Below are 13,932 nucleotides of genomic sequence, written 5' to 3'. Positions count from 1 at the left end.
ATGTATGTTCAATGTGAGGACAGTTTTATTTGAGGACAGTTTTATATTTGTTCAATGTGAGGACAGTTTTATGTGAGGACAGTTTGATGTGAGGACAGTTTTATGGTATTTATTTGCTTTAGTGTGGTGATTGTAGTTGTTTGTTTTTTAAAAGTTTCGAGGAATAATGAATAAAATACATCATGTATTTATTCTTAAAATGAATTTTAAATATTCGTCAAAATATGTTCCCCTGAATAACGAAATAGGAACTGAGGGTGAATTAAGTTCCTTAAAACTTAAAGGAGTCAACGCACCCCTTAACAATAAAGAAATTTTAAACCAAGATTTATTTGGAAACACCTACATACAGTTATCACAAAAATAGCAGATGTTTAGGATGATGAAAAGAAGGAATTTAAAGGGAATGAAACAGAATTAGATATCAGAAATCTCTAAAATTAGAAAAGCTATACCTCTAAACAATTTCAGAGTATTAAAAAATCATACGCAAAATAATCAAATAAATAATCTTAAATCAGAAGACCTCTTCATGAATAATAAATTTGAAATAATTTTGCCATTATGTAAGGTGACAAAAATTATGAAAAGTAAAGACTTCAAAATTACCATGCTAAAAGCTACATTATTTCCAAAAACAAGATCTAAATCAGAAATAAATTGGGAAGGTGAATTTCAAAAAACATTTGAAACATCATAGAAAATCACAACCTTGAACAAATCGTACAAATACCTACTCGTAACGAGAATACGCTTGATCTCTTCTTTCTCAATCAGTCATTTCTTGTCCACGAAAATATCGACAAAAAATATTTTCCAGTCTGAGGGAACTACACCGCTTGGCAGGGAACAGTTAAAGAGATCTGTGATAATTGGAGCTATTTCAACATAGACATGTTTAAGGAAATTTGGAGAAATTTTATCAGGGCCTGTGGCTTTGTTGGGGTCCAGGTTTTTAAGAAGTTTAGAAACACCAGGAATTGTGATATTGAGGTCTGACATATAGTTTGCAGGCTTTTGTGAGGAATAGAGGTCAAGTTCACAGAGATGATATAGTTTGAGTGGGACTGGGTTGGTAAAGACAGAGTGGAATTGTCTTTTAGTGTTTCTGCTTGGGATTTTGGGTCAGATTATGTTATACCATCGACCTTGAGTGGTGATACCTCAAAATCATCAGATTTTTGTTTTTTAACAAGGACCAGAATTGTTTACTTGGTTTGGCCTTGTCGATATTTTCGTGGACAAGAAATGACTGATTGAGAAAGAAGAGATCAAGCGTATTCTCGTTACGAGTAGGTATTTGTACGATTTGTTCAAGGTTGTGATTTTCTATGATGGTAAGTAAGTCAGAATAAGGTGCAGTAATGCAATTGTTTTCATAGCATTTTGTTGCCAGTCATACTTAGGGAGATTAAAGTCACCAAGTAGCCACGTGTGGGCATTCCTAGGCACATGTTGGAGGGCCAGGTCCAGGTGTGCAGTGCTATCAGGGTTCAATTCCACTACGTTTATAGTAGGCAGCTAGGTAGATGGACTTCAATCCGGAGAGATTTATTTTGGCCCAAAATATTTCACATTTAGTATCTAGCTCTGGTTGTTTTTCTGATATGAGCTCTTTGGTAATTGCAAGGAATACACCACCACCTTTTTATCAGGACGGTCTTTCCTATATATATTTTAGTTGTCATTTGGAAAGAACTTCTAACTCCCATACTTTATAAATATTCCCTTTCACTATCTTTTATATTTTCTTCTCTTAGCCTAGCACCCACTATCACATGACATGATCTTCAGATAGATGAAGGTGGTCATTACTATGTATATGTAGATGTAAAGATGAAATGGGCTATCTGGAAGACAAGAAATATAACCAAATATCAAAACAAGAGACAGACACCACTATCTACAAACGTATCTCATTAGAAAATCTAAACGTATTTACAAAGTCAAACTCAATAAGAGATACAAAATCTCCACGTATAATAATTCAGAACTACAAATTATTGCAAGGTATATTAACTAGCACCTAGAGTAGACATACTGAAGCCTGCTTTTGTTTTGGGGGGTGATGGGGTCGAGAAGCAAAATGTTTTTTAATAGATTATACTCTGACTATTATAAACACATACTGTTGACACAACACTATAACGCTAACATGACACTTTAATTCGCTGAATTGGATGATGTTATACCATACGAAGCATTACATATACTAATATTTACCATTTGATAACGTTTGACTGGCGTCAAGCTGGCCCGCAATAACTCAAATCGCAATAATAATACTTCTGATTTACCTTATCGGCCACTTTTGCCTGGTATAATGTTACTCACTCAACATACGTTTTTACCGGGTATCGTATTTGTAAGTGATAACATATATTATGTGTTTGATGGGTTCATTTATTTGTTGAATGATACAAGTTTTTGGTGTTTTCATAACGTGTTGTGTAACACGAATTTGCTGTTATTATTCTCTAACTGAACGGATAAGTTTTGTACAGAATGAATTATATTACTGATATCTCTATCCTCAGAGTCTGAGTGAGACTGCGTTTGTTTAAAGTAACAAGATTGTGATATATTTGCATAAATTCAATATATATTATATTTATTGTATCATTGTATCTCATAATATGCTGACTTCATGTCGTTGGAGAACTGTAAACTAATGTTGGGGGTCATTAGTCCACCAAATAAAAAAGGGGTTTTGAAATGCTGGAATTTACATTAATTTCAGGAAAAGAATGCAGTAACTGATCATAAGTGAGGTCGAGAATGATTTTATATGGATCATCACACCTATGAAGTTGATTTCTTAGGTCAGGAGGACACAAAATTTAAAGAACACTTCTGGTAAAAAAGTATACAAAAGGTTAAGTGTTTACATGTTGCCATGTGATCGGTATATTTCTACGCATAATTACACACCAGGACTTATCCTTAAGTCAGCCAATCAGCAAGTGTTACATACGTTTGTAGTTCCTACTTAAAATTTGACCTGGCTAAATACTGTACTCATAAGAATTATGAGCATAGAATTGGTTACATGTGTTTTGATTATTGGAATCTACAGGTATTTAGCTTTTGAATAATATATGTTTAAAGCACATTTTGGATTATTGTTGGCGGATTGATATTGGTGTAAATAAGATGGGTTTTTCCCATCTGCGTCATCAGAACTTTGTAAACATATCTTGATTTCTGGAGTATGAGAATATGCCATCAGCCACATACAACTGTAAATATATTAGGTATCTGCCTCTTGTATAGTCTTTGTCAGAATCTAGACAGAATAACAATAGCTGATCAAACAGTATTTACACTTAATGATAAATACTATAAGTGGATTGAAATATGTTTAAAATAAATCACAATATACTAATTGATTCATTAAACTTCATACTCATAGTGAACCTGTTCAACGTCCAAACTGCAGGATGGAATGTAATACTGTGTTTGGAATGACTTGAAGAAAGAAAATGTATTCCTCAAGAGGGAGAAACAGCATTTCTGGAATGTGATATATATAAAAATGATACGCTAGTTGGGCAGTTAGCTTAACTCTTAAATGTAGCCCTGGGTACTACAAACTAGAATCTATATGGTATAGGGTGTAACACCCTCTAGTATAGAGGTCAGGGGTCAATCAGTTTGCCTCTGCCAGTCTGATAGTGTATTTTAGGAGATTTGCATGGGATAGGTTTTGTGTGGCTTGTAAAATAAATATGTACGCTATCTCTCAAGGACTCACACAACTAAATCATTTACGATATGTTATTACCAAACATTTTAGCTAATAACTTTAATATTTGAAGTTCAAAACCAGTGACGACTGTCTAGATTCATAAATACATGCCTTGCAAAGGCTACAAAATGACTTTTTTGGTAGGTTTAGTGGCATATTGGAGTGTCACAGCGCCAAGAAGTTGACAACCGGAAGTTTACAAGCCCCAGACATTTTGCTCCTGTGCAAATCCGCACACAGACATGGAAATATATCAAAAGTATATATTTTTCAAAAGTTAAATACCTGAACATTTCATTTATCTAAACATCTGTCATCAGTTCCTTATTAAACTCCTTCAGTGGGCCAGTAATTAGCCGGAACTTATTTCAGATAGGAACTACAAACGTATGAAACACTTGCTGATTGGCTGATTCAGTTGTGTGGGTCCTGGATAAAGGAAAACTTTACATTTTTTACATCTGCCCAACCGTGTGGTTTTCTCCGGTTGCTCTCAAGGTTTCCTCACACTTAAGACTCTGCATGCTAATATACAGGCCAACAAGAGTGATTAATATAAAGTGAAATAAATTAACTCTTTTCATAATTGTTGTAAAATAAATGAACTTTCTATTTGTAGAGTGCTTGGAATATTCCGACTATCTACTTCAACTTAGAAAGACTGTAATCTGAAGTATGAATTGAATTATAATGTCACTAAGTATGTGTGTGTTAGAATCACTTTTGTCAATCTGATTAAAATCATCTGTTACATTGCTCCGCCTGAACGTTCAGGCGTAGTACGAAGTTAACGAAGCCATGTAACAGATGATTTTAATCAGATTGAAATCATTTGTTTTATTTATTCAATTTAATTATTTATTGATTTTTTTTTTTCATTTGTGGCCTTGCACCTCTCGAACCTCGCAGGAAGCACCCCCGATACATATTGCAAGTCGAGGGCAGGACTTGCATACTTCTTCTTCTTCTTCTTCTTCTTCTTCTTCCTTTAATGGAGAATACTCTATTTAGAGTGTTGAGTTCTCCAGCGCGACTTATGCCGCCCGCAGCTAAAACTTCTGTATGTACAGTTTAAAAGAGGTAAAAACAATGGGGTCTACATAGCGTATTGGTGGTCGGCTGCCTCGTACTGTACGAGGGCGTGCCTGAAGCTGTCCAGGGTGGGAGATCGTCTGTCGGGGGGGATTGCATTCCATGTGATGATGGTACGTGGTACAAACGAGTATCGGTATGTGTCGAGCTTTGTTGGAATTTGCCGTATGTTGTTAGCAGTAGCTCCTCTGGTTCTTCCTGATGTTACGGTAATGTCCTGATGTATTGGTACCTCAACCAGATTGTTGATAATTTTGTAGAACATGAGCGTCCTGTTTCTGGCTCTTCGTTGCTCTAGTGGTTTCCAAGCTAGTTGACGCAGCATGTTTGTGACACATCCTGGTTCTCTGTTGAAGTAGTCCCCTGTGGCGAATCTGGCAGCTTGTCGCTGGACTCTCTCAAGTTGGTCCTTCTGTTGTTGAAGATGGGGATCCCAGACAGTGGAAGCATACTCAAGCACGGGCCTAACGAGAGGAGTATAAGCCTGGGCCTTTACTTCTCTTGTGCATCCCCTAAGGTTTCGCCGAAGGAATCCAACCGATCTTGCAGCCTTGGCAGAGGTTTGGTTTATGTGCTCACGCCAGGAGAGATCCGAGCTGATATAGGCTCCAAGGTATTTGCTTCCGGGGACAGTCTCTAGGGTTTGGCCGTGGAGTTGGTAGTCGGTGTGGATAGGGTTTCTTTTCCTGGAAATGTTGATGGTGATACACATGTCCGGGTGAAACTCCATCTGCCAGTCTCGTTCCCACTTTTGCAAGGCATCGAGGTCGTCCTGTAGGATGGCAGTATCCTCACTCTTGTTGATGATGCTATATATGGCGCAGTCGTCAGCAAATAGTCTGACTGGAGACTGTACGACATCTGGTAGGTCGTTTATAAAGGCCAAAAATAAGAGCGGGCATAACACCGATCCTTGGGGGACACATGAATCTACTGATGCCTCTGAAGATGTTGACCCTTCCACTAACACTCTCTGTGTCCTGTTACTTAGGAAGCTGCTTATCCATTTTAATGTGTTGTCGCGGACCCCGTAGTAGGCTAGCTTGTGGAGTAAGCGTTGGTGAGGCCCCTTGTCGAAGGCTTTGGAGAAATCCAAGAGGATGACGTCGATTTGTGTGCCTTCGGCAAGGCCCTTCGCAAGCTCGTGCACGGTGTAGATAAGCTGCGATTCGCATGAGCGCCTACTCCGGAATCCGTGTTGGGCTTCTGTCAAGATGGAATGATGGTCTAAGTGACGTATAATGTTGGAGTGCAGGATATGTTCCTGGATCTTGGAACATATGGCGGTAAGGGAGACCGGTCTGTAATTAGAACCACTTGCGCCTTTTTCCAGTCATCCGGAACCATGCCTACGTTTAGGGATTTCTGATAGATATGGGAGAGGGCAGGAGCAATCTCGTGGGCCATCTCCTTCAGAAGACGTGCTGGGACAGCGTCTGGCCCTGTTGCCTTATGTGGCTTAAGGTTCCTTAGCAGCTTCTCCACTCCTGGCCTACTAATGTTGATGGGGGGCATGCTGCTATAAGGGCTATCTCCTTTATTTGGGGGATTGTTCAGGTTCTCCTTGGTAAAAACAGATTTAAACTGGGAGTTTAGGATGTCCGCTTTTGTCGTGGGGTCGTTGTGAATGAGTCCATCCTTCGACCTGGACGTAAACAAAACCCACAATATACACAATAGAATTAACGAAAAAGCATACACACATAGAGATAAAACTACAAATATTTTATAAAATGAAACTCGCCGTTTAGACGCACTGATTATAAGCCTCTCTTCAACCCAGACTACCCTGGTGTCGTTACGAAACCATCAGCCTATGCGTGCAGTGATGGAAGTATTTGTAGATTTAGTTGAATTCGATTCATATATTCATATGAACAGAATGATATAAGTATGAACATTAATGATCTAGAATATACAAATAACTAATTACTCAATATTTTCTACTTATAATTTTACTGGCCAATTAAGGTACGTGTATAGACATGCATCCATCAATCAGCACACGACGCAGCCCAAATATTCGAATATAGATATGTCATTGCTAAATTTCCAACCGATTATTTTATGTATTTATCTATTTTATTTGTATATTTATTTTCTTTTTAATTTGCAAACTTTGTTATACATCTAACTAATTTTTTTTATATAAAAACATTTCAGCACTCACATATTCTTAAAATAACATGTAAATAGCCATCGATCGTTTTCTTAAATAACCAGAAAAAGGCATATTCAACGCACATTCAACGCTAAATTTAAAACGCACATCAAACGGTCAACGCAAACGCAACGCAAACTCAACGGAAACGCAACGGAAACGCAACGCACTTTTGGTACAGAAAAACGGTCCAGGGTCTGTATACTGCCTGTGTTAGCCAAGTGCTATTAATATACTATCTGTATAAACCAGGAGCTAGTTCAATGGTTGTCTTACTGGTTTGAAATACTTCTTTTACAAGCATGCCTCTTAGGAGGCTATTTGTTTAGGTGAATAGGTAAAACCTACATGTATATATGTGCAGCCTATTAGTCCTCTGTCGCTCTCTCCGGAGCATCCTTGAAGGATTTCAAGGATGGTGCTCGATCTTGATTTATATGTCTTAGTGTTCCACTGAGTGATGGATCTCACAAAGAAGGAGTTTGAGCTACCTGATTGCGGACAATCAACCCTTGCCAGTCCAGTTCCACTACATTCCTCACTCCTTTTTATGCAGTAGCTAGTAATCAGTTGACAATGGTGGTACAAAGTAGCTCATAGCAAAAAGTCAGTTGTTGCACAGGGTAGGTGGGGTCAGGTACCTCTTTTTGTTGATTGCAACCAAGCCATCTTAATGCATGCAGTACATCATTGTCATCCCGTGATGTCTTTGTTAGGTCTGCAGTGATGTCCATATAAGGTTATTAAAGATTTCTGTTATGCTGATGGCATTATGATACCTGTTAAAAGTATATGTTACAGCATGATGCTGGATCATATCAATACATTGTTTTTCTGTATTGGTCCTGTATGCACTCACTGTACTCCAGGTTTGGCTCCACCATGGTCCTGTTGCCTGTTGTTTTTTTAGACCTGGGTTAAGTAAATGCGGAGATTCCTCATGGAAAGCCAATTTATTGACTTTCATTATCTTGTCAATTTGGCAACCTAATCACAAATCTTAGCTATTTTTGATAACCAGGTATGTACATGTATGAACTTGAAGAAGCTTGCACCTGCAGGAAGTACATGTAATGATGATGCGAAGATTTCTTTGATTTCTTAAAATAAATACTGATAGAGACCCTCGATTTGAACTCGACTATAGATGAATTCTCCACTTTGTTCCAGTGTTTATACACATTCTAAACCCTTATAATGGTTTAGAATGTGTATTAACAATTTAACACCATATAAAAGGTGTTGCTATTATTTACTGATGTGTATATGCATATTTTATCAATCAAAATTATTACAATTAACATCATATAATTATATTATTCAAAATCTCGAAACCGAGCCTGGTGAGCTACAGCTTGGTCATTCTTCACTTGATCTAATAACTCACTGTAGTGGGGTTTCATTGGATTTTTTTTTTGTCAAATAGTTAAAAAAAAATGAACCCAACTGAGATAAAATTTGAGAATCCACATCAGCACGCCGGATTAATAGCTTACAAGTGTAAATGTTAACTACATGTTTCTTAGTTGTTTGCCATATAGATATATGATTTATCACTTTACATTTTATTTGGAACTTACAATGTGTTAGGCATAATAATGAACGTTTTACGCTTACAACTGGTATGCAAAGTCGCTGTTATTGCAATTAAACAAAAAAATCGTATGTGTTTTATACCTACATGAGGTTATTTTCTTTGTTTGCAGTATTATTGAACTGAATCGTTCCAAAATTACCTAGAGCTACTTTTAACCGGCAAATTAATGTTGCTTAGACTGAAAACATCCGGTAATTTACACAAGGCTAAACTAAACAATAAAGCTTATTGCGGGCCACTATCGCGGGCCAGCTTGTCGTTATCTGTGCGAATCTGTGCACGATCGTGACTCAAACCGGAAATCAGAACTAGATTGTAGTACAATAATAATTAGAAGAGAGTACGGACAAGAATATCCGGAAGTTTATTTTTATATAAAAAATGTGAATGAGTACTTATTTGTTAATGTATGTATGACGAATACTGATACTTGATCGAATATTTTGAACAACTGGCATTTTTCTACATGATAACGCGCTCCTTAACGAGCTCAAGATGGTTTGGGTTGGTTTAATTAAGGTTTAACCTTTTATTTTGTCTAGTTTATGAGATAATAAATCCAATGGAGCACGAGGTAAATTGCGTTTACGGACAATTTACCGACTGCTCCATTGGATTTATTATCTCATAAACTAAACAAAATAAAAGGTTAATCCTTATATTTACAATTTTTTCTTTTAACAATAACACCATTAAAAGAGTCGGATACAAGCATTTACCTTGTGTAATCTGCGTTCAAAATTATTTCTACCTCATGTTAATCCAGGTTTAGGATGCGAAACAGCCATTCGCAAAAGCCGCTGACAGGCAGCTAAACCCCGCCCACTTTCTCCGTGACAACAAAAGAAAAAAGTTCCTACATTTCAATATTTTTATTTACATAAAATATCCATATTTTACTTCATACACTATCTTCATAATTGTATTAGTAGGTAATGGAATAAATAATTGTATATATGTATGAAATTGAGGTATTGGGGCAAAATACTAAGTAGAAAATGCTCATGACCGCGTACGCCCGTCGTTTGAGAATGATGCGCCGTAAGGCGGGAAATAGAGAGTGGTACCATGTCGTCGAGCGATAGTGACTAGCCTATGCCTAGTGGAAATTGAAAGTGCAGTTATTGAAATTGCTGTTTGTAAGCATACCAGAGGTTTGTACAGATGACATGCATGATGTAGATAAATCGTTTGTCGGCCGAGTGACCTGGGAGACGAGAAATTCGACCTGCATTTCTAGGAACGATAGCCATCGTTTCTGTGTCATGGCGGCCGACACTGTGGAGTTGATGGAGCGTTTGTGTACCGACGAACAATCGCGACTGTAGCTTCTGACACTAGCTGACAAAAGCATCTTAATTAAAAAAAAGATAAACACAACAACAAAAATAAAATGTAATGTTGTTATGTTGGTGTCTCGAACGCACGGTAGTCTAAATGCTAGCGTTTGTTTGTAAACATTGACATGAGGTTTGCGGAAAGAAGTCTGCCCATATTTACATATATTTATACGCGGTGAACTGGGTCACGTTCTACACTCAAGTTATTGAGAAATAAACAGAATTGCCCTCACTGAGGTTATCGATTCAGAAACAGTGGCAATTGTAAATATTTTTGTTTAAGGAAGTGCCTCCATGTGTGTAGTGTATGCGTGCTTGCGTGTGTCAGAGATGGCTTTATATGTCTCTGCGTATGTGTATGCAGGCGACATGGCATGTTGGTGGAGCACAAGAAAAATTAGTCTCATTAAAATATATCCATTTAATTTGGAACATATACGATAAATATTGATATTTTATATGCATTTTGACTGTCTCTGGGAAATATGAACGTCCAGGTTGAAATAGATCATATGTATCTGGCTGAATTCTGATGATCGTAAAAAACACTTGCGAATTCGGTACATGTACACCTACTTTCCATCATCAGCGCAGATGCTTTCTGAGGAAGTTGATTGCTCGCGGCCATGCGTCCCTTTGAGCTGCTGCGTGTTCCTTGGGATATCCTCCAGAGAGTATGAGGTTATCTAAACAAGAATGTATAGGACCGCATTTAAACACAAGGAGATTACTTTAAAATACTTACTTCATATGAGCAATTCCAAGCGATCGATCGTTTATATTTCTTTTACATAATTATGACTATTGATGATGTAGGCATTTGTTTTGCCCACGAAGCCACCTTAATAAAGGCCTTTTCTTGAATTTTAAAATCGCTTTTTTCTTCAATGCTTTTATGTGAATATTTATGTTTGAAGTTAGGTTGTTAAAGTTACCAGTTGACATTTGCATATGTCAAACTGTGAATATAGGTACCTGGGATAGAGTGCTATACATTTTCCTCATTAAAATGACCTTGACCTAATTTCATGGTCACAGGGGTAAAATATGTTAAAAACTTCTAACAACAATAGCATAAGACCATTTGGACTAGAGTCATAATACTTGGGTATGTTATGTAGACGAGCTGTGTTAATCTTTTTCTTTATTGCAGTAATATAAGGATGTCAAAGGTCAACTTTAAGTACAGTCGGGGGTCAAATGTCGACATGGGTTAAAAGCTTTAACAATCTTCTTCTGAAGTTCCATAAGGCCATGGGTCATGATATTTTGCCAGTAGGTTCCTGGTATGGATTCTATAAAGTTTCCTCAAATGACCTTGACCTACTTTCAATGTCACAGGTGTCAAATATGTTTAAAACTTCAAACAACAACATTCTAAGTTATGTAGACCAGCTGTGTGAATCGTTTTCTTTATTACAGTAATGCGGTCAAAGGTCAATTTTAAGTGCTAGCCGGAGTCAAAGGTCAACATGGTTAAAAACTTTAAAATTAGAATTTCGAATTGCAAACAACAGTATCTAAATTAGGTCTGAAGTTATCTAAATATCAAGTTTCATGTAACAAAAGAAACAGGTGAGCGACACAAGCCCTCTGGGCCACTTGTTAAATAACAGTTTGTTGCAACATCTTTTGGAAACGACTTATAGATGAAAAGTTATTGAAGTGATAATGAAGTATTGATTATGCAAAAATGAAGGCAGTTTTAGCTTACTATGTTGGTAGAGTGGTCTTTTTATCCTCATTTCCAGTTGTACTTGATCAGCTCCATACACTACTCGACACAAGGGGGTGTTGGGTGGCTCTATTATATGCCCCGCTCCCGGATATATCACAAGTTCGGCCTTCTCGTGGCGGTAGTCTTGTGGCATAATTTTCTCATAAAACCGAATATTATGTTCCACCCCGGTCAGTAGATCATCGTCACCCAATATCGTCAGGAGGTGGGCGCCATGTGTCCAGGGCTACAACAGAAATAGCATTTTTGTCTGCAACGTATGTCCGTAGGTTTGTAACTAACCACGACACTTCCTATTTGATTTCTTGGTACATTTACTACTGACGTTCAGACTTTATCGTATGTGTAGTAGAACAAATAAACGAATTTCTTTCAAAAATACGCAAGAGNGGGGGGGGGCACATGATACAGCCGGCCTATTCTTTCTCTTGAACACTGAGGGGCTACCAACGAAATACTCTAAATAAAACATGCTTAATAACAGACCAGGGGAAACCTGCATGTGAAAAAAGTTCGGGTAATTGAACAGCCTGGACTGCTACTGTACCTATATTAACAGTAAAATGTGCATCTTTACAAATGTGTAAAACGACTAGACCACTAGTTATAGGAGGTTGGAGCAGTTTATATCACACTAACCTTTAAATAGGAATCGTCAGGGACAACAAATGTGTGTTTCACTGACATTCCTTCCTGTTTCATTTGTAATCGTGTCTCGTCGATCCTTGAAATGGAAATATACGTAGATATTACTGTACACGAGTAACCTTCGTTAGAGGACGATTACAAAAAACTGATCGATGCAGACACGTTTCAGAGAGATCTTACTAGATTTTTATAATATCCATTTCAAGGAAAATATAGGGATATAGATGCCCGTGCCAATAAGAATAGAAGGAGAGGAAATAGGTGATGTGAAACAAAGAATCGTTGTATAATGAATAGAACTTAGTCAAATCTTTAAGAAAGGATGATTAAGTTTTGAACAGATGAAAAAATTAAAGCATTTTCGTCACCTGTAAGCTAATCATTCCCGAACAAAAGTAACTCAGTTGAGAGTGGATGGTTGATTTCGTTAAATGTATGTAAACGTAGTTGAGAAAAAAGACAAGAATGTTATAGATAATGTTCATTGGTTTCATTTGTTTGTATCAAGAACAAAGAGGACTATCAATTAGATTTCTCTGGTACAGATGAAACTTAAGGGAACTACACTCCATTCTTAATCTAGCATGATGTATCTGTCCCAGTCTGGTACCATTGAAGTAGAAAATTTGAATTTTGTGAGCGGACTTGCGTAGAAAGGGTTTAAGTTTATACATTGAAGGGTCGTTCTTGACATAGTCAGGCAAGGAGTTTCAGATACTGATGACAGATGGCAAAAAAGTTTTATTATAGAGACTCGTATGACTAATTAGTGTACAAAAAAAATTCCCGTCGAGTAACATGGTTGTGGTAATCACGGTTAAGCTGAGGTAGAATATCTAGAAAATATTGAGGAGCCAGTCCATGAACCATTGTGTGGAAAAGAATAAGTTTGTGCTGTTTACGTCTTTTCTCGAGGGGAAGCCAACCTGTCAGTTTAATTCTACTTGTGAGTCTAGTGCCGCCAGTGGTCATTTTGTGCCAGTTTTACATGGATGTATGTGAAGACGGTTAGATATGTAAATTGCAAGCATATATACCTGGGTATTACTCGCCGTAGGCATTTTTCCAGGAAAAGTCAAATATTGTTTTGCAATACGGATGAGGATTTTGGAAAAGCGTTTGACAGACATTGACAATTGCCAAATAAAACATGGTTCATTACCACTAACATTTCCTGTTACATCCCCAGCTTGTTTGAATAATACATATTCCTATGTTTATCCTTATCATTTGGCAATAAAAAAGACTTTTCGTGGATTAACGACTCGATACAGCACATGACTAGGTGACTAAGACATGTATGTAGTTTACCTAGTATTTGACCCAATGTTCTGCCCATGGTATGTCCAACCTGGTAGAGTAAATGGCAAACCGCTCATGTAGACGATTGCTCTAATCTAAAACACAGCAAACGATCACATAAAAGGGTGCAGCATATGTCTACAACATCTACTGTCGAGGGAAGAATTGGCTGAAAATATCATGAAATCAATAGGGGATATGTCATACCTGATGGTAGAGATGTATCTGTCATACTTGATGGTAGAGATGAATATGTCATACTTGATGGTAGAGATGTATCTGTCATACTTGATGGTAGAGATGTAT

At 37.3% G+C, this 13,932-nt stretch overlaps 1 protein-coding gene across 1 annotated transcript in view; it reads right to left on the bottom strand.

Moving 5' to 3' along the window:
* Nucleotides 1-10,363: 10,363 nt before the first annotated feature.
* Nucleotides 10,364-13,932, bottom strand: part of LOC110441742 (acyl-coenzyme A thioesterase 3-like) — a 12,403-nt gene continuing 8,834 nt past the window's right edge. The window contains exons 5-8 of the mRNA XM_021484979.1: nucleotides 13,636-13,721; nucleotides 12,316-12,400; nucleotides 11,653-11,902; nucleotides 10,364-10,624 (exon numbers count right to left, since the gene is read on the bottom strand). Coding sequence (XP_021340654.1) covers nucleotides 10,524-10,624; nucleotides 11,653-11,902; nucleotides 12,316-12,400; nucleotides 13,636-13,721 — 522 coding nt within the window. The 3' untranslated portion in view covers nucleotides 10,364-10,523. The remainder of the gene's footprint in view (nucleotides 10,625-11,652; nucleotides 11,903-12,315; nucleotides 12,401-13,635; nucleotides 13,722-13,932) is intronic.

This window comes from Mizuhopecten yessoensis, unplaced genomic scaffold, assembly GCF_002113885.1.
Source record: "Mizuhopecten yessoensis strain PY_sf001 unplaced genomic scaffold, ASM211388v2 scaffold716115, whole genome shotgun sequence".
Taxonomy (NCBI): Eukaryota; Metazoa; Mollusca; class Bivalvia; order Pectinida; family Pectinidae; genus Mizuhopecten; species Mizuhopecten yessoensis.
This window is presented reverse-complemented; position numbering and strand designations above follow the sequence as displayed.